Source organism: Pteropus medius, unplaced genomic scaffold, assembly GCF_902729225.1.
Source record: "Pteropus medius unplaced genomic scaffold, Ma_sr-lr_union100, whole genome shotgun sequence".
Taxonomy (NCBI): Eukaryota; Metazoa; Chordata; class Mammalia; order Chiroptera; family Pteropodidae; genus Pteropus; species Pteropus medius.
In genome coordinates, this window is record NW_024349224.1 from 8,149,272 (window position 1) to 8,173,980 (window position 24,709).

Below are 24,709 nucleotides of genomic sequence, written 5' to 3' on the forward strand. Positions count from 1 at the left end.
GGGCAGAGTACAGGTTTCTGTCCCGTTCTCCCCTCCCCCACCACTCACGCTCGCTCAGAATGACAGATGAGGAGAGAGCTAGGGCTTGGAGTCAGGCGGTCCTGGAATCAAGGCCAGCTGCTGCCTTTTCCTGGCTGTGTGACCTTGGAGAAATCACTGCACCTCTTGGAGCCGAGACTTTGCCTCCTCACCTGCCCCAGGGAGGTGTGATACCTGCTTGGCTCGCCTCACTCTGGTCAGGTGAGATTTAAGAGAACTGTTGACAGGAAGCCCTGTGTAGAGCAGGAGGAGGTAAGGGTGGCAGGTTAGGCAGCTGCCTCTCACCTCCCGTCCGCCCTCCCTGGGTGGGCCCAGCCCTGCCCTGTTCTCCCTGCCCTCCACAGAGAGCCTGAGGGCTGCCTGGGGGAGGGCAGGAAGAAGGGCAGGGAGTGAAGGGGGTGTCTGTGCTTATCACTGGCACCTCCAGGCCTACGAGGATTTCTGAGCCCTGCAGAGTCAGTTAAGGATGTACTGGAGGAGGAGCGGGTGCTCCAGGTGGGCCTGGAAGACGGCGGTCCCTGCCATCGTGGGAACTTCCAGCCTAGGATTTGGTTTGGGTGTAGCATCTACCTTCCCTGGGGATCCCCAAAGCTGGGCCAGGTTTGTACTTGGGAGGGAAATGTATCAAGCTGCCAACTTGGGGATGATGCTGTGACTCAGAAGCCACGGGCATCTGTTGGCAAGACGCGGCCCCGTACTCCTGCTGGAGTCTGGTTTGGAGCAGGATCCAGAGATGTTTCGTGCAGATTCATCTTGATCAACCTCATCTCTGGCCAGAGATCTGCTCTGACCACGGGGCAGGGGGATATTCTTCGGCTGTTTACAGAGCATCTACTATGCAGGGGCTGTGCGAGCATCTAAGTCCCCCCAACCACCCTGAGCAGAAGCCGTAGTGTATCCAGAATGGACCTCCAGATGGCTTCCCGTGGCCCTGAAATGTCACTGCAGGCTTTGCCAAGCCTGCTGGACTCCCTCCTGCCAACTGCCCAAAAGTGTAGGTTATCGGTCTCATTAGCAGACAAGGAAACAGGCTCAGGAAGATTAAACAAGTTGCCCCAGGTTTCCCAGCTAAGTGGTAAAGGCAGAATTCAAACTCCGGCCTACTTGACTCCACATTTGGGGCTCTTTGCTCTATACCACCCTAGCCCTGCCCTCTGGGCGCTTCCGGTCTCATGGGGCACACACTGGCCATGGCAGGGGCATCTGGTCAGCAGTCGGGATGAGAGCGGGTGCAGGGTCAGGGAGGGCCTGGCTGATACAGACTCTTCTCCTTGAGGCAGGCGTGGACGGCATCGCCCAGGCATACTCAGCTTGCCTGCCCCACATCCGCTTCTACGGTCCCACCAATTTCTCTCCCATCGTCAACCACGTGGCCCGGTTTGCAGCCCAGGCCATGCAGCAGCAGACGGCCACGGTGAGTAGGCAGCCACCAGTGTGGATGTGTTGGACAGGGCTGGCACTGGCGGGGCCAGACTGAGGTCTATCCTTCCCACCCGCCCCCCTCCGCCGGGCTGTCCCGCTGCATAGTCTGCCTTCCCTTGTTCTAAAATCCTAGATGCCCCCGCATCTCAGTTCACATGCAGGTATGGTTAAGGGAGTTGGACCAAGCTCAGCTTGACTGGTCCTGGCCTCCTGGAACACAGACCTGAGGTGGACGTAGTAGCAGGCCCAGTAGGAAACAGAGCTACAGTCGATGGGGTGTGCCTCCCCAGGGCAGCGGGTGCACATGGAAACTAGGAGGAGGGGGCCTGCCACTCTAAAGGTGACCCTCGGGGCCACCTAGTCCCAATGGAACAACCCCCGTCTTACGCTGAGGGCCAAGGAACAGTGTGGCCCTGGCCTGGCCTCGTCCCAGGCATCTGTGTCCCTGGTCTCCCGCCCCCGAGCCCTCTGCTCGATGCCAGTATCGGGGGGTTCCAAAGGTCACCTTCTCCAGCTCCCCCGCCGTCCACCAAGGCCTGCCCTGGCCTCGCTCTGCAGTGTGAGTTGGGGACTGTCCTCCACCTGCCCAGGTCCTGCGCCCAGTCCCCCTATTAGGGGCCTCACTGAGGCTGGGAGCTCAGGAGCAGCCTTGGGGTGGGGTGGTGGAACCTGGCCTGGAACTGAGGAGACTGGGGTCTGGCCACCGTCCCCCGGGACACCTGTACAAACTGTTAGCCCTCCGCCCCAGGCTTCCTCCCCCTCCGAAAGGAATGGGTCACTGCACAAGGGCCAAAGTCCTTCTAGACCGTCCTTTTCACTCCCAGAATAGTATCTCAAATTCACCCACTCCCCCTTTCCCCATGGGAGGGTCCTTTTAGTGGCAGATATCAGAGCCTGCCCCTCCCTGGCCTTCCTCAGCGACTGCCCAGCCCTTCCGTCACTTACGGCCATTCCGCCGCTGACCTCTCTTCTGTCCCTTGGACACGCCATGCTTGTTCCCTCCACAGAAACTTTGCTCTGCCATCTCCTCTGCCTGGAGGTTCTTCCCTGACTCCGCTTGGCTGGTTCCCTCAGGGTCCCTTCCAGGGCCCCTCTCCCGCCCCCCGCCCCTGCCCTCTTTCCTCGGCCACCCACCTGGAGTCCGTCTCCTGCCTCCTCTTTATTCCCATCTTAACTTGGATGACATCTTCTTCACGTGCTTGGTGTCTTGTCTATCGTGCAACTCCCCGTTGGCCTCTTGGCCCCACGGGATGGGCTCTGTCTGTGTGGTCGCTGTCATCTACTTGCTGTGGGCTGTGGACAGTACAAGGAAGTGACTCTCCCAGAGGGAAAGGGACGTGGTCCCACTGGGACTGCCTGGAGGAGAGAGGCATCTACTTGGTCCCTAGGGCGGCGGACGTTGGCGGTTGGCAGATGGCAGCAGAGGGTCTGTAGGGAGGGGGATGTGGGGTCAGCCTGCCAGGGCTGGAATTTCGCCCTTGGCCCTTCCTCACTGTGATGTGGGCAAATCACTGAACCTCTCGGAGCCTCAGTTTCATTATCTGTCCGGTGGGTACACTAACAGGACCTGCTTCAGAGGGGTTAGGAGTACATGAAATGATGCAACCCCTGGCACCCAAAGACATCTGAAGGAGAGAGGACGGGTGGCAACAAGCTCCTGGCAGAGGCCCCTGGCAGAGGGAACCACGGAGGCCAGGGACAGGCAGGAGGGAGGTCGATGGGTGAGGGGCAGCAGTGAAGGAAAGCAGTCCTGGTCTCTTCCGTTTGGGAGAACATGATTGTGATTGGCCCTGTGGTGGCAGCTGAGGGCCTGAGACCAGCCCCTTCCCAGCTCTGAGCCTACTTCCTTTATGAATGGGAGAAGTTAAGCCCCAGGCGTGCTGTGAGCATCTGGGGCAACCTGACTGGGACAGTGACTGGGAAAGGCCTGGGAGTGCCTTTTGATAAAATTCCTAGAGGTGGGAGTGCCAGGAGGAGGAGGCTAGAATTGTTCCTTGCTTGTGGCCAGCCAGGCTCTTGTCTCACCCAGTCTATTATCTGCCTGAGCCAGCTTTCAAAGGGATGGAAAAAGACCTGCATCCCTGTTTAAGGGGGAAAAATGCCAGGTGAGAGCAGGAATGAAGCCAGTATCTCTCTCCAGGGCCCTTTCACCTGCCATGCCAGGTAGGACTGGGCAGGAGGCAGGGTCCTGGGGTGCCGTGGGCCTGTGCCTGCCGGATCCTAGGTCTGCAGGGGCCCTGGGCCCTGGAGAAGGCCAGGAAGGTGCCTTCATGTTCTGAGGAACAACTGCTGAGGGCCCCCAGAGGGAAGGACTTGGCCCTTTCTCTGAGCAAGTCTGAGTTCTGACCAGTTCTAACCCTCTTGACACTGCAGCTACTTTGTGTGACCTGCTCCACCCTACCTGGGGAGGTCGTCTTCCCAGCTCGCTCACCCTGGGGAGGCACTGTCACCCACCCCAGCTGTGCGACCTCGGGCCATCTCTAAGCATCTCTGGGCTGCAGGAGTGGGGCCTGGTCTCTATTGGCCCCTCCCACAGGATGTCCAAAGAGCTGGTACCCACATGTCTCCGCCTCCTGCCTGTACTCTGTCCCATGACTCACCTTGCATGGAAGGTGGGAGAGGTGGGGCTGTCTGAGGGTTCAGCCCCAAGCTCTGGAAGCCCGTCAACCTGGTTCAAACCTTGGTTCCCCATTTCCTGGCTGTGTGACTCGCAGCAGGTTGCTTAAGCTCTCTGAATCTGTTTTCTCACCTGAACAACGTAGACGATGGAACAGCACCTGCCTAAGAGAAGCTTTGTGAGGATTCAGCCAAATCAGCACATAAATTGCTCTGCACCGTGCCTGACACATAATAAGCACTCAATGAACGTGGGGGGCTGAATCTTCTGCGGACACCCCTTGGGCCAGCATTTGGTGATGCCGAGCACAAGAAAAAAATTGATGAAATTAACTGATGCTTTTATACAGTTGTTTTTTGGGGAACACTTGGTGTAGCGTCACCCTCCCTGTCCCCAGACATACCCACACGCGTGCACACCCACGTACAGGAAATCGAGAGCAGGTGGTAGGAAGTGTCGCTCCAGGCAGGCTGTACTCTCTCCGTTCATTCATGTGACATGTCTTTACCAAGCATATGCTGCGTGGCACTGGGGGGACTGTGATGCACAAGATAATGGCCTCTGTGCTCCCAGAGCCCACAGTCCAGTGGGGAGCCAGGTGAGGAAGCTGCAGCTGTGATGCAAGGTGATTAAACCTGTGATTATAGACGTACAGGATCATAAAGGTGGCACCTAACCCAGACGGAGGGCTTTAAGCTGAGTTGGGAGGGTGCTTAAGAGTTAGCCTTGTAAAGGCTGTGTGTGTGAGAGTGATGTCTCAGGCAGAGAGAACCACACGTGCCAAGGCCTGGAGGCACGGCATGTGGGCATAGCTGAAGGAGAGTGTGGTGTAAGGGGGTGAGTTGTGGTAGGAGAGGTTGAAAGGTGAGCCAGCTCCCACGGGGCTTTGGAAGCTCGTGAGGAATCTGGATTTTCTCTCGAGGGCAGTGAGGAGCCACTGAAGGGTGGGGTGGGGCCAGGGAGCTTTTATCATGTGACCTTCATTCTTCCCTCTGCTCTGTCCCATAAGACCTGGGCCATCTCATCCATGTCCCGTTCTGGTTGGCCTGCTGGGTGTCTGGTATCCCCGTGGAGGGGGAGTTGGGGAGCAGCCAGGACCCCGGGGATTTCCTCCCTTCCACTCTTGCCACAGGGTCTTCGGCAGCCAGCTTCCCAGAAATAAGTCACAAGTGTCGAGTGTCGCTTCTTTGAATCCTGCCTGGAACTGCGGTCAAGTCAGTTTCATACAAACCAAATCACACATTAAATGGATTAGGGGAAGTGGCTAGTTACGGTCTTAGAAGCCTAAAGAACCTCTGATAAAGGCAAAAGATACTCCACCCTTGAAACGAGTTGGGAGATTGCATTTTGGGTTTGACCTGACAGAGATTGGTTGTGTTTCTGGAGCTGGTTGTGTTTCTGAAGCACGGACAGCGGGCAAGCCCATGAGATGGAGAAGAGGGTGCAAGGGGCAGCCCTGAGGAGCCCTCCCATGCTGGCAGTAGAAGCAGAGCTCAGGGCTGGGGAGGGCCTTCCCGTGTGCTTGGGATGGAGGGGGACACTCAGATGGGTCTTGGAGGTGTGGCTGAGGAGGGTATGCCAGGCAGAAGGAAGTAAACCAGGAAAGGCATATGGAGGTGGGAAAGCTTGGGGTAGCGTAGACCAGAACTGGCTGTGGGGACAGCAGAGCCCCTTCCCACTTCTTCCTGCCTGATTACACCCTAAGTCCTCCCCTTCCACAGCCACCTCCCCTCTGAATCGTCTTGGGGTTAGGGGTGTGGGCCCCAGGGGTTGTAACAGATCTTAGAAGCTCCTGGATAGCCTTGGCTCTGCCCAGGGTGGACAAGAAGCCAAGGACTTGTCAGCTGTACTTCTATTGCCAAGGCTGACCCAGGCTGCTGACCTCAGCATGTGCCTGCTGAGGCCAGGCACGTAGATGTGGGCATTGTGGCTGGCGGGTTGACAGACAGGAGCAAGGGTTAAAGTCCAGTGCCGTGGCTCTGGGTCCTGCCCTGGGCTGCTATCCTGGATGTTCAGGCCTTCTGACCCTGGGGTGCTGGGAGAGAGGGTGCAGGGCCCTGATGCCAGTGAGCAGCAGAGGACATTGTGGGAGAGCCCCCACTTTGGAGTCAGCCAGGCTTGGGTTAGAATCTAGACTGCACCATCCTGTCTGGGAGGCCTTGAACAAGCCACTGAACCTCGCTCAGCCCATTTCATCTCTAAAAGGAGAATCACAGTGTGAGGGTGACGGGGGAGTGTCTGTATGGTCATTGTCACTGTGACATGGGAGACTGCCTCACCCTGTCAGTGCCCACGGTCCCGCAGTAACCCAGGCCCTGTCTGCACCCACCTCCCTGGGGAAAGACGCTCCAGGGCTCCGAGGGAGGCCCAGGCCTCTGCACTCCAAGTCTCCTAGTGTAGCCGTGCGGCCGATGAAAAGGGGGGAGGCAAGAATGTCATGAGGGGAGGTAGGTGGGAGGCCGCTGGAATGGGCTTGGAGACCAGTCCCACCCACTGCTGGCCAAGGCCAGGCACTCTTCCTATTGCCAGGCCTCTCAGTGTCTTCCTTCCTCTCAGCTTAGGTGCCCCAGAAATATTGCCCTGGACTATTTCTGATGGGATGGAAGCGGGGTTCTAGGGCCACTTAGGGAAGGCGTGCTGGGATGATGGTGGGCTATGGGGGGACAAGGGTCTGGATGGGCTTATGAGCCCTCCCCCCGCAACCCTTGGGGTGGGGTCTGGCGGCAGCAGCCCTCCACTGCAGGGATTCAGGCTGCCATCTCCATAGCAACAGGTATCCCTAGCTAAGGGATTGCTCTCTTAAAGGCACAGTGCAGGAGGAGCTGGCCTACTGCTGCCGAGAGCTGGGGTTAGAATGATGGGGTACCTGCCTCCACAAGGCTCACCCTCCTCTTTCCTTCCGTAGTTTGCTTGGGGAGCAGGCAGGAGAACAAGGCATCCTAGGGGCGTATCTTGTATACTCTGTACACTCCCCAGGGAGCAAACAGGTGAGAAGGTGACCAAGTGCTGCCCTGAGGGCTGGTTTTGGCCTGCTCTACTTAGCTCCATGACCTTGACTAGTCTGGGCCCCAACTTTCTCTCCTGAGAATCAGAATGGTCAGACTGGAAGGCAAAAGCCCTAAACAGAGATTAGGAGCATATGGGTTTTTCTCTTTCTTTTACGGATGGGCATAACTGAGTTCCCTGAGAAGGGGCCAGAGGGTGTTAAGGACAGAGCTGAGCTGAAGACGAGGTCTCGGCCAGCTTGGAATCCTGGGGCCTCTGCCTACAGATCATCCAGTGAGCTTTCCTGAACTTCATTCACTCACCTCCAACTCAGCAGTTTATACTATAGTCACATTACTCATTCAGTATTTTTTTGCTTAATTTTATAAAGAAACCTTATAATCTGCTGTAAGTTATCATTTGCTATAGAGTAACAGTAAATATATAAGAAACTACAATGATATTAAAGTCTAGCTGAAGACCATTGTCCCCTGCAGCTCTGAGCTTCCTGCCTTCTCTCTTTGTTAGTAAGGAAGGTTAGCAAGTGGTGGAAAGGTATTAAAGACACCCTCACACCAAATTGAGACTTCCTCCTGGGTACAGTTTATAGGATTGAAAGACCTCTGCAAAACTAACACCCTTCCTACTGTGACTCAATGCTGTCTGGTGTGTGACCTGTCTGCTTGTTGCCAGCGGAGTCCCACGGTCCCAGGACCACTGGCCTAGCTGACCTGCTCAGCTCCTGCAAGGTGTCTCGGCGTCCAGCCATGCTTGCAGGGTGTGAGCAGGGGCACGGGGATCTGTGTGCAGGTCGAGCAGAGGCTGCTCACGGAGTCTGTCGGCCAGTGGTCTTCCTCGCCAGCCACGGGCCTGCCTGCCAGGAATGCAGCTCTCGATTAATCAGCGAGCTACTGCCACGTGGCAGGCACTTTCTCTCTCTGAGAGAAGTGTAGCAACTCCTACTTTGCAGATGAAGAAACTGAGGCACTGAGTCAAGTCAGAGGCCCAGTGTGGTGACTAGAAGAGCTGGGCCTTGGGTCCTAGGCTCTCAGCCTATAACACACAGGGCAGGGGGATGAGGGCAGTTGGTGCTCCAGCTGTTTAAACAACTGAGGTCTTTAGGGGCCGGGGCGCCAGGGGAGGGGCTGGGATTTGACTACAGCTGGGGAAGAAGAGCCAGCTTCCTCCCAGGGGTCAGAGGGCTTTTGGGAAGGTTAAGATAGGAGGGAGGGATATGGGGGGCCCCTGCTGAATGCCGGCTGACCCCCTTCCTGCAGCAATACTTCATCCTCCTCATCATCACGGACGGTGTCATCAGTGACATGGAGGAGACACGGCACGCCGTGGTGCAGGCTTCCAAGCTGCCCATGTCCATCATCATCGTGGGCGTGGGTAACGCGGACTTCACCGCCATGGAGTTCCTGGACGGAGACAGCCGCATGCTGCGCTCCCACACGGGGGAGGAAGCGGCCCGCGATATCGTGCAGTTTGTCCCCTTTAGAGAGTTTCGCAACGTGAGTGCAGGGGCCGGGCTGGGGAGGGGACGGTCACGGGACCCCCGGAGCCATAGTAACGATCAAGGACAAAGGTCCTAGGATTGTTTGCTCGTCCGAGGCTCCTCTACCCTGAGCCCCATTGACTGCATGCTTCCTGAGGGCCTACTATGTGCCCCAGACGAGGCCATGTGAGCGTGAGCACTTGCTTCGGCAAGCTGATGGAACGCAGCAGGGGCGCGGTGGCCAGGCCAAGTTGAGGCTCCAGGGCAGGGTTTCCTGGGGGACCTGCCCTCGAACCCTGACCAGAAGTCAGTTACCCATGCGACACAAAGATTTCCAGGAGACAGAGGACGAGAGCAAAGGCCTAGAGGTGCGAGAGGCTTTTGCGGTGATCCCGTCGCCCAGCCTCCTCATGTCATGAGTGGGAAACCAGGCCCATCTTAGGATGGCCTCTTCTCCCTAAGGGCCTCTGCAGCGGGGACTGGTGGCCCCACCTGGCTCCTGTTAGCTGGGCCCATGAGGAACCCCAGAGGGAGTCCAGCCCCGTCAGATGCACCCCCTATACTGCCAGCCTTTTATTTGACCAGAGGCACCGTGTGACCTTGGACAAGTCTTTGACCTCTAGGCCTCAGTTCTTTCAGCTACAGGGCCTCTCGGGGTACTCTGGCTCAGATCTGGGAGCCATTCCCAGCAAGAACTGACCACTCTGTTTCGTACCCAGTGGTCCTCATATATCTCTACCCAGGACCCTCTGGACCTACCTGAGATGGTTTGACTCCTTCCTCTGGAAGCATTAGCTTCCTGACAAATGCCGGGTATCGGCCACCGTTCACACGCATGGGACATCGACTGACCCCTCCCTGTGCCTGGCTTGTGGCCGCACATTCAGCAGTAAACCAGACAGTCATGGCTGTTTATACCAGCCAAGGAGGTGCTCGGGAAATGTTTGCCAGATGAGTAGGCCGTGCAGCTCGCCTCCGCCAGCTCTTTCCCCGAAAAGCCTCCCACAGACAACTTCTTCCTAAAATGTTACTCCCGGGCATCTCGAGTGCTTAGGAGTTACACCTCCCGTAAAGGCAGGCCCTGCGAACGGTGGCATTTCAGGCATGGACAGGGGTGAGGGACGCCAGTTTCAGACCGCCCTGGCCCTTGGCCCTGATTTCGTCCTCCGGGAACACCGTCGATAGCAGCTCCCTTGGCGTCCTGCCCCTCATGACTCCCGTTTGGTAATCCCTTATCCTCTCTTCTCTTCACCCTGCTCTCGACCCTGCAGGCGGCAAAAGAGACCTTGGCCAAAGCCGTGCTGGCGGAGCTGCCCCAACAAGTCGTGCAGTATTTCAAGCATAAAAACCTGCCCCCCACCAACTCGGAGCCCGCCTGAGCGCCGGCCCGTCCGTGCCCAGCAGCAGCATGCCGGCTGGGCCTCCCGCCCGCCCCAGGAACGTGCACGCTCACCCTGCTTCCTTGTGGGTGGATTTTTTTTTTTTTTTTTTTTTGAACTGATCCACACAGTCATTTTTTTTACAACCGGACTTCATCCCCAACTTCCCCGCTGGCCATTAAGCTTCCTTCTTGGAAGTCAACGATGATGCTGCCGGGCCAAACCAGCCTTTCCCCCTCCCCACCCTCCCCATTCTTAAGTATTGAATGTACTTTGTATAATTTTCGTGGAATTATTATTGTTATTAAAGAGAATAAAATTTTTACAATCATAATTGGTTTTTTCCCAGTAACTGGCGGCCGACTCAGAGCAGCGTGTCCCCAGGGTGCACTCTGTGTCACGCCTGCACCTAACTCCTGCTCTGTTTTTTAATACCGTGACCACGTTCTGTGTGTCATATGCGGGGTAATAAAGGAGTTGCAGATGTCCCTGTGCCAGCTCCTTCCTCAGCTGGGCTTACTGATCGGATGGGCTTACCGATCCGGGAAAAGAACATGAAAACCTCTTTTCTCCAGAAAGCCTATGAGGTCGATGTCATCACTTCTACTTGGGGACCTGCATTCCACACGAACTCTGACACTTCTGTTAAATTTGCACAGAACCTGGCAGCGTATACGCTCGATAAATATTTGTGGGTGAATAGAATGCACAGGACCCCACCGGTGACTGTAGGTTTTCTGGCCCCTGCAGAGCGCACGCATTTCTGGAGTCCCCACATGCTGGCCCAGCCACCACATGGTCACTACCCCTTTTTCCTTTTGGTCCACTCTGTCCTATGCCCTTCTACACACACTCTCTCACACAGACACAGACTGCAGTCACTGCCACCCATTTGCTGCTCCTCCGGGTCTCCCAGACACAGGGGTCCGCCCTGTGATTTGCAGTGTGTGAAAGGCTCTTTGGCCTCAGGTTGCTAACTAAATAGGGCTGCTTTTGTCCCTGCTGCCAGCAGCCACTGGTTTCTCCCACGTGCCCCTCTCTGGGCTCAGGCCCAACTTCATGCAGCCAGCCGGGGAACCAGTCTGTACAACCCCACCTCAGTTCCCTCCCTCTTCCATATAACACTGTTTCTGCCTAACCTCCCCCCATAATCCCCCCCCCCCCCCCACCCCGGGAGTCCTAGGCAGCCCCTTTGCCACAGGCTGGTGTATAACCAACAACTGACATTTATATTAAGCACGGTTCCCAGCTCCGTGTTAACTGCTTCGCAGGCATAATCCTGATGAACCCTTCCATCAGCCTGTCTGTGACCACTTCGGAGATGAGAAAACAAGCAGAGAAGCTAATCAAACCTATCGGAGGCCGAGCCAGAACTTAGATCCAGGTCTGGCAGACGCCAGGGCCCACGCTTGTTCCACTGCTCTGAGTGTCCTCCCTCAACCCTACAAGGGTCTTCTGCTCACGCTGCTGAGTTTGTCCTTCTTCACTGAGACTGTGAAGTCACTTACCTCGACCTACTCTCCCAGGTCATTCTTGCCAGTGGCCTACTAGACCTGGGTGGTGTACCGGGTGGTGTACCAGGCGGGTTCCTACCTCCGGGCACCTGGTAACCTCAGGAGCCAGTGTTCACCTGGTGGGAGCCAACGAGAGACATCTATCTTCTTCCTAAACTTTCAATGCCTCTGCTAATTCTGTGGCTACCACGTCAGCTGAAATATCCTTTAGAGACACCTTCATTTCTCCTGAGGGCTGCAGGACTGCATGGAGCCCTGATGCCAAGGACCTTGGGAAATTGCAGCACATGGGTCCAGGGGCCAGTTGGCAACATGGATGGAATCCTGGGACCAGCACATCTGGCAACTTTAGTGCACACCTGGCCTCCAGGCTGACTGCGAGGCTGGGTATTGGTGGAAACAGCAGCACGAGACCGCTGGCTTGCCCTCCCGTTTGATGGCTGAAGTGAGCCTAGCTGGATGTCACAAGCAGGGAAGTTTGTACCCATCCCAGCCTGGGGAAATCTGTCAAGTCCTGTTGACCAGAGGCCTCTCTCTAGAGAAGTAGCCTTCTCCTCCCAGCCCCACATCCTCTCCTTAGCCTTCAGGGGATGGGTGTATTGGGGTGACTGCTTCTCATGCAGCCCTCTCCCTTATACCTCCCCACGGAAATAATTTACCAGATTAGTGAAACTGGGGAGTCTGACACCTCCCGGGCCATGTGAAGGTAGAGTCCCTGCCTTCCAACTGGGTCCATCCAAGTGCTTCACTTTGGAGGACCTGCCTACTCAGGTGTGGCGCCCCCGCAGACCGACTTCTTGTGTTCAACCTGTGACTACGAAGTCTGCCAAGACTCTAGCCTCCCGCAGAGAACTTGCAATCCATCCTGTCCTGGGTAAGTGGGCTGGGCATGCCAGCAAATCGAGAAAATACCCAAGTCCTAACGATGGTGCATTGCTATTGAACTCTCCTTTTTGTTTTTCTAGAGGGGCTTAAGATGACAGCTGAGCCATATACCCACAGCTAGGACACCCGAGCCAAGGAACCGGGTGTGCCTGAGCAATTAACATTTAGCTAAGAGGGAGGCACACAGAACAAGCTGGTGGTTGGAGCTCTGACTGCCGGATTTGACCCTTCATCCTGTCAATGTTCTAGCTGCAACTGAGGAAGGCCAGTAGGAAGGACAAACCTGCCATAAATCATCACTAACAGAAACTCTGGACACCCCACCTAGAAACGGGGGAGGCCAACGGCGAGAGCATTAACGAGATGGCTACCCATTTACTGAGCATTGTGTGCCAGACACACCAAGCACTTAATCTAGATTATCTATCACCCTCACTAGGGAGTAGGTGTTGCTATTCCTATCTACCTAAGAGGAAACTGAGGCCCAGAGAGGTTAAGGGCTTTGCCCAAGTGACCTAGCTGGTATATGTCTGGTTCCAAGCTCATAACCACTGTGGGTATATCCAGGTTCCCAGGGGGGAGCAGCAGAAGCAGGAAAGTCTCAGGCAAATGAAGCTTCTCTCATGGGTGGAAAGGAGGCAGCCAGAGAAAAGAACTCTTGGAGAGTGAAAAAAATAAGGACGCAAGATACAAGCCTCAGTCACTCCTAGGTAGGGGCTCGACTCTCAGTTTAGAATGATCCTGAAAAAAACTCAAGTTCTCCCTACCCCTTCAAATGTGAGAAGCCAACTGTTGCTCCTCCCAGGTCCTGGGGCCAGGGAAGGCATACACAAACAGGTCACCAGCTGGATCTTTAAGTCCAGTCACATCGGCCGCCCTGCTTTTTATAGATGGCAAATGGATGCTTTGACTTTCATTCTCCCTCTCTCCCCACCCAGGTGGGTGACAGGGCCAAAGGTGGGTAGATGGCTAGCAGGAAGTGGCTGAGAGGGCAGTGCGCGCCACAAATAGAGCTGGCAACAGGATTCCTCACAGATGAGCTTTCTCCCTCGCATAGTTCAAGAGTTGTAAGAATGTGACCACTGGGGACAACGTAAGCAGGTTTAAAGAAACCCAGCCCAAACGGTTTTTATCCCATATTACTTAGTTATAAAACCCCAATTCTCTATTACGGTAGCAGGGCGGCATTTTATGGTTTAAAGCAGTGTTTCTTTCCAGCCCTGTTTTTTCTCTTCTTTGGGTTTGAACCACACAGTTTACACTGCATGCTTTCCAAAGCTGCTCACTGCGGCGGTCCCCAACCTGTGTGGCAGCATGGACCAGGGCTCCTATGAGAACCTAATGCCTGATGATCTGAGGTGGAGCTGAGGCGGTGATGCTGGCGCTGGGGAGCGGCTGCAAATGCAGATGAAGCTTCACTCACTTGCCCGCCGCTCACCTCCTGCCATGCAGCCACGGACCAGTACCGGTCCGCAGCCGTGGGGTCAGGCACCTCTCACCTATAGGACAGACCTGGTCCTGCTTATTCTATTCATGGGTTTGACAGAACCTGTGTTTCAGTTCCAATGCTCTAGATACAAGAGAATGTGATGAATCGATCACCAGTGATTCTCAGTCCCGCCTGAGACACCATTAATGGAAATCTATCAGAAGGGCCCCAACCTTCTCGACACAATCTAGCTGTCGTGATGTATGGGGAGGGAGTTGGGAACACGAGACTGAGAACAGGAAAAGCAAGACGTTGTTCTCTGACAGATTTATTAGCTTTCAAATTAAATGTTTTAAATTCCTGCAACCCTTTATCAACTTCTTCCAATATCAACAGAGGCCACAGGGTATACTAGCGGCCTCTTAAAAGTCAAACCATATAAAGAGGGTGGCTTTGATTCCTTGGTCTGCCTCCTGAAATGATCTGAGGTGGCTCTGGGTACGCTCTGTAACAATGACAGCACAAAAGCAGGAACAATGAAGCAGAGAAGCAGAAGGTGCCTGCACGGTTTCACCTAAACGTCTCGTCTGTTAGAGTGGAGATGACGCGCCTGTCCTGACAAGTCAGGAACAATGAGCACAGAGTAGCTCTGAAACGGAGGAAGAATCACAAGGCATCGGTTATGGGTGAAGGGAAGTCACCATCTGCGAATGGGCACCAGAATGTCACTGCAGTGGAAGGGGAAAAGGAGTGAGCTGGAAGAGATCCAGGGGCCTCTGCCTACGTTAAAACTGAGTAGCTTCTCTGCCTGCCAGCATCACAGTGTCAACACATTCTGTGTGTGTCTCTCTCCGTCTCACACCCAAGGAAGTAGAAACAATTGATGCGGAAATCGGGGGGAATAAAGAACCACTCAGGCCCTCTCTCCTGAAGCAGAGGGGCCTACAGATTATTTTTCATAAAGTCCAAACCTCTGTCCTTGAGGCCTCCCTACCTGTCTCCTTCCATCCTTCCCTGCTTCCCTTTATGAGACAGAGGTAGAGCAGGACCTCTACGTCCTGGCTGCTCCCTGCCTCGGAGCTGCTCTGTGTGGGAAAAGAGCAGGAGGGGCAGCAGATAAAAGAGGAGAGGACTAGGACCGCACCTTTCCGCTGGAAATAGCTTCCATAGTTGGAAGCCACAACTATAAATGGACCAAATCGAGAAGGACCCCGACAGACTACAGAGTAAAGTCAGAATGTGCAGGTGTATCCCACTGGTTTGCGATATTAGGATTCTAAGAGCTGCCAAAAATAAGTCGTGTTGTCCACATACCTACTAGCACTTCTGATTTCTGGCTATGATGAAATAAGGCCTATGCCTGTTTCTCTAAGGTTTAGAGTCTTAAATGAGATGAGATGAAGGGAAAAGAGGGAGTAAGTTTTTTAAGAGTAAGGAATTTCACAAAGAATAATGAGTGTTAAGGACACCCCCCTGCAGACGTAGTTTTTAATCTCAGTCACACAACGTCAAGAACTGGTCAGTCCCAGGGGTGCGCCATTTCATTACCTGAGTCAGTTCTCTCCCCCCGTATGCTCCACAATGCGGTATAACCAAACGCCGCGTTCATCTAGAATAGAATGTTTAAATAATACCTGTCCAATAACGACCCTTGCTTCTCTGTGCTGCTGGGAAAGGAGGGGAAAAAAAAGATACAAGAAAGCAGCATAACCCAAATCCTTTGCAAGCCAGCTGGTGCCTATCTTCCCAGGGCATTTTTAGTGGGACTTCTGCTAGGCCCTAAGCCCCCACCCCCACATCAGTGAGGGAAGAAGCTGCAAGACAGGTTCGGGCATCTGCACTGGAGTGGAAGGAGAAACCAAACACAAGTTGGGCCACAAGTGGACTCTGGCACGTTTTTAGATGAGGTTAGAAATGTCACGCTGTGCACAGGAAGCAGGCGAAGGAGTTTTCTGAGGGAGGTAATGCCTGTAGGCAGATGAACAGTCCGGCTTACTCTCGGGGAGCTCTTGGTGGGAGGAGCTAGGGGGCCTCCAGGAAGGTGTTGGTTCGGAAGATGGAGGAGACAATCTTGCCGGTGGCGTTGATAGTGCCTTCGCTGTCCGAGCTGGACTCAGAATCGCTGCTCCCAGAGTAGGCGCCCAAGCCAGGGAGGATGCCAATGCAGACCGCCGCCGAGGGGCAGTGGATGGACGGGCCACTCAGGGTCGTGCTTCCGAGAGACGCGCAGGACGGGGCTTCTGCAGAGAAGGAGAGGGCCTGTTATTGCATCACTTTTCCACGGCCGATGCACCTCTCAGGGGCCAGGCGCTGGGCCGCGGGCTTCACCTTGGAAGCCTCCAAACAACCCTGCGCGGGCCACACCGCACTCATCGTCACCTTGGAGTGTGTTCCTCGTTTACAACTAGAAAACTGAAGCCACAGTCAGAGCACATTTAAGACCATGCAGAATGTCACCGAGCAGCTGAGGCTCTTTTTGCCCCAGAAAACCAATAGTTACGCTGTCACCTTAGTGACAGAAAGCCTCGATCTGGAAAACGCAGGACTTAAAGGTTAAAGAGAAAGTTAACTCTATTCCACTCCTTCCTTCTACATGTTTCAAGCTTCGTTTATCCCCCATTTTACTGATGAGGGAGGTCAGATGACCTGCTAAGGTTATATGCCGCTTAGAGTAGAAAATGTTAAACGTAATCTGAATCAAAAAATAACTTACTAAAATGATACCTGAGCTCTTACTGCAAAGTAAGAGCTGGAGTTCAAGCTTCATTGTCTCAGGCTGACAAGCATGTTACCATCTAAGGTTTTGTCTTAACGACAACAAAAAATGAAATGTAAAAATGAAAAGACCACATGGTTCTCAAAATATAAAATTACGAGTAAGCAAAAACTACGCTAACAGGCTGAGAGATTTCAAATGGCCGGGACACAGAGTCCAGGAGCTCAGAATGTCTGCCTGTCGTACTGGAAGTCCTAATAAGGGGGAGAAAAAGGCGATGCTAAAACATGGAGATGTAGAAAAGTGAGACGACAGCTGACGATGACTACAGAGATGGCGACGACAATGCTGCAAGAACGGAGAGACACATATTTGCCATAAATACCACAAAAGCTAATTTCTTTAAGATAATAAAGAGTTCTTCCAAAACCAGCCAAGCAAACAACTGAATCGAGAAATGGACAGGAGACATGAACAGTTCACAGAATTTTAAACACGGAGCATAAACAATATATAAGGAGGGAAGGTATGGGGCGTGGGTATCTTTACATGTTGCTGAGGGATGTACAGGCCAATACAGCAATGTCCTTCAAACGTAAATTATGCTCGTATGAGAACATTCACTGCAGCATTGCTGATAGCAGCAAGAGACTGAAAACCACCGAAATGTCCATTAAGAGGGGACCAGTGAAGTCGTGGACTACTAACTAGTCAGCCATGAAGAAAAGTATCTCTGTGTTTACTGGTATCAAATGATCCCCAAGACAAAGTGCTGAGCGAAAGACGTGAGGGTATGTATAAGTTAGAATTTGTGTGTGTGTGTGTCGGGGGAACATGCCATGTACATGCATTACATCTGAAAAAAACAAAAACAAAAACGGTAACAGTGGATGCTCTGGGGAGAGAAACAATGGTTGGGGAACAGGGGTGACTTAACTTTTCACTCCGCACTCCTTTGCCCATTTTGCATTTTCTATTATGTGCATATACTACCTGTTCAGACTATTTTTTAAAAAAGTAAATGCAAAAATTTAATGCGCATCTTGGGCCACTTAAATTATGGCAGAACAGTTGCATACAGCTCTGTAGCCCCAAGGGCATCCCTGTGTGACAGTCAGGAAGGCTGTGGAAGACTGGACAGTCCCAATGACGAGGGGGATCACTAGTTTGTATTGTCCTCTAACCATAAGTTAGTCTCCTGAGGGCAAGGGATCTTTCTTCATCATACCATCCCCTGGACATATAGCACAGGGCCTGGCACAGAGCAGGCCAGCATTCACGATGAGTGAGAATGCAGGAAAATGTGTTAAAGATATTTTACAGCGTTCCATTGCAAATGGCTAAAATTTTTTTGGGGGGAGGGGCGATGAAAATATAGGCATAACATCAAACTGTAAGCCATTCATTACTTAAATATTCATTGTATTATTATGTCACATATACAATGATATTTTCAGTACTCTTAGAAAAGCTTGGTAAAAAAATCTCAAAAACCTAATATCTTATAAGGGTATGAATCAGTTACTTAGAAAAGTAATTTTTGTGAAGCTGCTCAGTGAGCTTTGCCATTTCATTAGGTATTTCAAAGGGGAACCGAATTTTCTTAGACAGAAAAGAAGGACCAGGTTTAGAGTACCTATGGAGGACGAGAGCTGCCCAACGGGAAGGATGGAAGTCAGCCATAGGAATGCAACCAAGAATCTACACCACTGTGGCATCAGCAGAGTTTAAGCCAAAAGACCAAATCTCCCAATTATCTAGGTTTCAAGAAAGAAAAGACTGCGACTCTGACAAATTTCATTGCAAAGCAGTTAACTGTCCAAAGAGAACAAAGTGGTGCCCTCTGATCTCACTCATTTGGTAAGTTTCCTGCCAACTTCTGCATTTGCAGGACCACATTGTTATACCAAATTAACACTGAAAATTACTAATAGAGAATGTTCTTGGGATGCAGACAGATGCGTGACTTGAGAGTAGATGGGTCCACTTGTGCATTCGCAGGCTCTGCTCAGAGCTTAAGTCCAGAGACTCCAGTGGGGGCAGCCTCGATCTCCATTGGGGTCACAGAGCTATCTTCTGGGGGACCAAGGGGACAAATGCTTCTACTGCTGAGGACAAGACGCTGAAGCAAGATACAGGAGATATTCTTCTAGTATGGCCTCAGCTCCTAGCAAAAGAGGATGTTCCCTGCCCAGCTTTTGCAGCAAGAATACAGGAAGGGGTGGGAAGAAGGGATTCAGAATGACAAAAAAAAATGGCTCTGAAACACAAAGTGTCTGACTCAGATAGTTTAAAGATCCCACACAAGTTTTCCTTTCCACTGATTCATGCAAATAGTTCTAATCAGGGAATAAGCACCAGATACAGAGCTACTGGTTAACTAGCTGAAGTATGTTTAAGATTTCTATGAAGTATTATATACAGGTGTGTGTGCATACACACACACACACACACACACACACACACACACACACAGTATACACTTACCCTATTTATGCAGCCACTTGTAGTTTAGCAAGTTTCCTATATGTTAAAATATCAGTGAAATGAACTCGTACATTGCTGATGGGAATGTAAACTGGGATAACTTCTTTGCAGGGCAATTTGGCAATATTTACCTAAATTACAAATGTATAATCTCTCTGACCCCATGATTCTAAGTATTTAGGCTGGTACCTTTATGGATATGAAAAGTGATGCATGAGTACAGCATTATTTAATATAACATAACAGAAAGAATGGAAACAATCTAAATGTTCATCAATAAAAAATGGGATAAATATTCAATGGTACGATCATATAATGGAATATTAAGCAGCCTTAAAAAGGAACAAAGAAATGTACAGATATGCAATAATTCCCAAGGTACAATAACAAGTAAACTAAGCAATGAACAGAGGAGTATGCTAATTAAAACAGTAATGATGGGAAGTACAACAATGACATATGAAGTATTCCTGCAAAAAAATCAACCTGAATTGATCAAGCTCTAGATCTAACTACCATTTTACCGGACCACAGGTTAGAGTATAAAGTAACACCATGGGAATACAATCAGCAAAATCTAGAGTGTGGGAAAATCCACAGGACAAAACAGTTTCTTCGCAAATAAAATATAAAGAAAACAAAAACTAAATTAAAAAGGAGGAAGACCTACAGGTTAAACGAGAGTTAAAAGACATATTAGCCTATTGTTAAGATGCCATAAGATGGCAGTATTCCCAAATTGATCTACAGATCCAAGCAATCCCTATCAATATCCTAGCTGCTTTTTTTTTTTGTAGAAATTGACTATTTGACCCCAACATTCACATGGAAATGAAAGGGATCTGGAAAAAGAACAAAGTTGGAAGACTCACACTTTTCCAATTTCAAAACTTACTGCAAAGCTATTTAGTGATCAAGACTGGTAATGGCATTAAGATAGACATATATAAATCAATGGAAAAGAAAAGAGAGTCCAGAAATAAACCTACATATGGTCAACTGATTTTCAACAAAAGTGTCATGACAATTCAGTGGGGAAAAGAATAAATAGTCTTTTCAACAAATGGTGCTGGGCCAATAGGACATCTGCACAGAATGAAACTGGATCCCTATCTCACACCATATACAAAAATTAACTCAAAATGGATCAACAACAAAAATATAAGAGCTAAAACTCTATAAAACTCTTAGAAGAAAACACAGGAGTAAATCTTCATAGGCGATGGTTTCTTGGACACAACAACTAAAGTACAAGAAACCAAAGAAAAAAATAAATTAGATGTTATCAAAATTTAAAACTTTTGTGCTCCAAAGGACACAATCAAGAAAGTGAAGCTACAACCCACAGAAAAGGAGAAAATGTTCATAAATAATATATCTGAGAAGTGTCTCATATCTAGAATACACAAAGAACCCTTACGACTCAACAACAGACAAACCAATTTAAAAACAGTCTCAGGATTTGAGTATTTTTCCAAAGAAGATATGCAAATGGCCAATAAGTACATGATGCCAATACCATTAGTCATTAGGAAAATGCAAACCAAAACCACAATGAAATATCACTTCACACTCACAAAGGTGAATTAAAAAAAAAAGTATTGAAAAGATCGTGAAGAAACTGGAACTCTCACGTATTGCTGGTAGAATGTAAAAATGGTACAGCCAATTTGGAATTCAATTTGGCATTTCCGCAAAAAAGTTAAACATAGTTACCATATTACCTACCAACTCCTTTCCTAGCTATATACCCGAGTACTGAAAACAGTGGTTCACACAAAAACTTGTACGTGAATATTCATAACAGCATGATTCATAATAGCCAAAAAGTAGAAACAACCCAAATGTTCATCAACTGATGAATGGACAAAATGTGGCATATCGTACAATGGAATATTATTCAGCTGTGAAAAGTACTGATACATGCTACAATGCGGATGAACTTTGAAAACATGTGAAGTGAAAAAGCCAGACACAAAAGGCCATGTATTGCATGATTTCATTTACGTGAAATGTCTAGAAAAGGCAAATCCATAGAGAGTAGATTAGTAGTTGCCTAATTTACTAATCTAGATTAGTAGCAGCTGGGGAGAGGGAAGAATGGGGAGTAACTGCTCATAGGCATGGCGTTTCTTTTTGAGGTGATAAAAATGTTTTGGAATTAGATAGTGGGGTAATGAATATACAGCCTTGTGACCCTACTAAGTGTATTTCATACCGAATTGTATCCTTTAAAAGAGTGAATTTTATGCTATGTGAATTATATCACAATAATTTTTTAAGCCGTATGGCCAATGTCTGATTCTCACTGGAACCTGATTTTTAAAAAAACAATTGTCAAAAAAATTTTATGGGAAAATGAATACTACTTTGATATTTGATAATATTTAGAAATTATTATAATTATTTTAGGTGTGATAATGGTACTGCAATTATGTTAAAAACAAACAAAACAACCCTTATTTTTTAGGGAATTACGTATGAAACAATCTGATGTCTGAGATTTGCCTCAAAATACTACAGTTAGGGAGGCATAAATGAAATAAAATTGGGTATGTGTCAAAAATTGTTGAAGCTACATGATAGGGTTCATTGTATCATTATCTCAATGTCTGAGTATGTTTTAAGTCATCTATAATAAAACTTTTTTTAAAGAATATATTTCTAATTGCTTGAAGATACATAGAATAGCTCGAGATGGATACATACGAAATGTATGGTACTGTTCCCCTCTGGGAAAGAGAATTGGATGGAAGATGATATATAGGCAGAAGTGAGACTTCACTGAATGTCCTTTTTAAAAGTAGATTCTACACCAAAAGTTATCAGGCAACAGCTGACCATTACCAGTGCTTAGTAGTTACATATTTTTAAAGTCCATTACTTTTTTTTGAAAGAGAAACACATGTAAGCTCTGTTTTAGAGATGACCCATTGAGTTTAGCTCAGTCTCAATCCCACAGGGATTTAGGGGTAGATCCGAAAACACTCTTGAATTTCTAATTCCTGATCCGACCCCTGAATACACTCACCTTCACTTAAAACTGTGCCACTTAATACAGTGCCAGATTTGATCACATAAAAGTGACCACCAAAGAAAGTGTACTCCTGGAAACTGTATTAAGCCTCTAGGTTCAATCCAGTCCAACCATCAGCAGGAGCCAGGTATTCGACCTCTCACTGGTAGCAAGCCAGGTGAAACCAAGAAACTTGACATTAGGGGAGACAGAAAAAAATCTCTTTGTGAGCAGAAGTGATATGACCAGGGCTTTGGCTTTGTAAGCACTCCTAGGGAGCACACTGGTCATTTATCAGTTCCACTGGTTTCTAACATATTATGACTCTGCAGGGCAGCTGACACATTCTTGGGTATTAAATCTTGCCTGGTACAAAATAGTTTGGTACAGTAAGTTTAGGTAGGCTTGCTTAAAGATAAATGCATCCATTCATAGGTACAATGCATTCCAGCCCTTTACTGTGGTCATGTGCCTTATGAGTAAAGAACGAAGTGAAAGCTGCCACCTACCTTGATTCTTGTCTTCTGGGTCAGGGTCCGATTTCAGCCTTTTCACACTGTTGCCACTCTCTGAGCTGTAACAGAAAACATGGTGATATGAGCTACGTCCAACCTTGGGGATCAAAGTTTTGGGAATGAGAAGCTCCATAACCATTTATATGGGTCTTAGGTAGCCTCAAGGAGATGGAATGATCTGAAATGAAAAGTTTTCACTTCAAAGTCTCCTTCCGGTTATATTGTTACAAAAACAACTTAACTCCCCCTGCCCAATTCAAGGGGTAAAGCATTATATGTCAAGCATAACCTAAACTTCAGATTCTTTGTTGTCCTTATCATTTATCTTGGTTAGAACCACAGATGGATTTCGAGACAACTTAGACATGTTCATAAATGACAAAAACTTAAGTTATTAAAGACTGAAAGAAACATTGTTAGTGACATGCTAGAGATTCTGAAAGTCACCCAAAAGACCTTCACTAAAAGAACATATAAACATGTACTTCAACAAGGAAGGAAACGATCCCAGAACGAAGGCCTTAATCCAAAAAGAGATGGTGAAAAAGACACTGGCTAATACAAATATAAAGCTAAACGAATGTTGTCTGCATAAAAAAATAACATCTAATTTATGGTGTTAAACATGACCATACTGAAGTCCTAGGCAGTACTAGCATGTATAAAATGAAGAGGGTGACTGTGGCTAAAAGTTCTAAGGACCACGTATAATTTTGTAGGAAAGTAAGATACCTATTTACTTTAGGTTTTGCTAAGTGTGCCTCGTAAATTGCAAGGTTAGCCACCAAAAGAGTAAAAATAGACTACATAAATCCAAATTAGTAAAAAGAAAAATATTTTTTAATCTTAATATTTTTAAAAGCAAAAAGAAAAAAATTTTAAGTAAAAAGACAAACGTTAAGATAGTAAAAACATCAAAAATCCTAAATCCAAACCTACCAGTAAAAAGAGATCAAAGACTAAATTGTAAATCAGCTATTATGAGACACAACTAAAAACTTGATGAAATGAGACAATTACAGATATAGCAGCAATAAGAAAAATAAAAAAATACTAACGACTTTAGCTAATGCATTAGAAATAAGACAAAATGGACGAATTCCCAGAAAATACAACCAAATAAAACTGACTTAAAAAGATATGGATAAACTTAGTCCTATAATCAGAAATTTTAAAAAAAGAGTGACCAAAATGACTTTATAGGAGTTATTTCAAACTTTTACAAAACAGAACACTATATCTTACACAAATTCCTCCAGACAACAGAAAAAAAAAAGGGAACACTTTTTACATCATTCTATGAAGCTAGTTTTAATCTTCATGCCAAAATCAGATAAACTGAGACTGAGGAAAACAATACAGGCCAGTATCACTCAAAAACATAGATTCAACAACTGATATAAAAATATTAGCAAAGCAAACCAGAGTTGAAAAAAAATGATGTATTACTGCCAAGCTGGGTTACTCACAGAGATATCACATTAGAAAAATCTATAAGTTTAATTTTTTACTGTAACAGAGTAAAGGAAAAAAAGATCAATTCAAAAGCAGAAAAACAAACAGACAAAATTTAACAGTTCATGGCTACAAAAATCTTTAGCAAACTAGAAACAGAACTTCCTTAACCTTCTAAAGGATACCTGAAAAAAAGAAATGATAAATACATCCTTAGCAAAAAAGTTATATACATGTTCTGTTTAAAATTAGAGATAAAACAAGAATGTGCACAGGAACTGTTTCTATCTAACATTTTACTGGTCTAGCCAATGCAGTAAGATAAGAAAAAGGAATTAAAAGGTATAAGAGAATAAAACTGTCATTATTTATAGATGGTAACTCTCTACATAGAAATTTCAAAAGAATCCACTGACAAATTATTGAAGTTAATAAGAGTTACTAGAGAATTATTATTAAAGTTAATAAGAGCTGGGAGGCTGGATGTAGAGTTTCCATTGATTGCACTTTTACATAACAGCACCAAAAAAATATAAAACTTAAAAATAAATTTAACAAAAGATGTAACTTTTTGTGAAAAACAACCGTAAGACTTTACAGAATGACAATACCAATAAATGTAGATCTATGGCAGGGCTAGAAAGACTCAAATCCATAAAGATCTGTTTTCTCCATAGATTTATCAAGAATTTAATAATATTCCAGTAAAAATCCCAGTAAGAGATTTTTTAAGAACTTAAACTAAATCTAAA

General features: G+C 48.5%; 2 protein-coding genes across 13 annotated transcripts in view; one reads left to right on the plus strand and one right to left on the minus strand.

Annotated features, from left to right (window-relative positions):
- Window positions 1-10,274, plus strand: part of CPNE2 (copine 2) — a 40,311-nt gene extending 30,037 nt beyond the window's left edge. For 2 of the 3 annotated variants that reach the window (XM_039880936.1, XM_039880937.1), the window contains exons 14-16: window positions 1,320-1,453; window positions 8,341-8,577; window positions 9,833-10,274. In XM_039880936.1, coding sequence (XP_039736870.1) covers window positions 1,320-1,453; window positions 8,341-8,577; window positions 9,833-9,940 — 479 coding nt within the window. In that variant the 3' untranslated portion in view covers window positions 9,941-10,274. The remainder of the gene's footprint in view (window positions 1-1,319; window positions 1,454-8,340; window positions 8,578-9,832) is intronic. The other variant, XM_039880938.1, reaches the window with a different exon arrangement.
- Window positions 10,275-14,079: 3,805 nt separating this feature from the next.
- PSME3IP1 (proteasome activator subunit 3 interacting protein 1) overlaps window positions 14,080-24,709 on the minus strand; it is a 28,134-nt gene continuing 17,504 nt past the window's right edge. For all 10 annotated transcript variants that reach the window (XM_039880948.1, XM_039880946.1, XM_039880941.1 and 7 more), the window contains 2 exons: window positions 22,497-22,561; window positions 14,080-16,008 (listed from right to left, as the gene is read on the minus strand). In XM_039880948.1, the coding sequence (XP_039736882.1) occupies window positions 15,791-16,008; window positions 22,497-22,561 (283 nt within the window). In that variant the 3' untranslated portion in view covers window positions 14,080-15,790. The remainder of the gene's footprint in view (window positions 16,009-22,496; window positions 22,562-24,709) is intronic.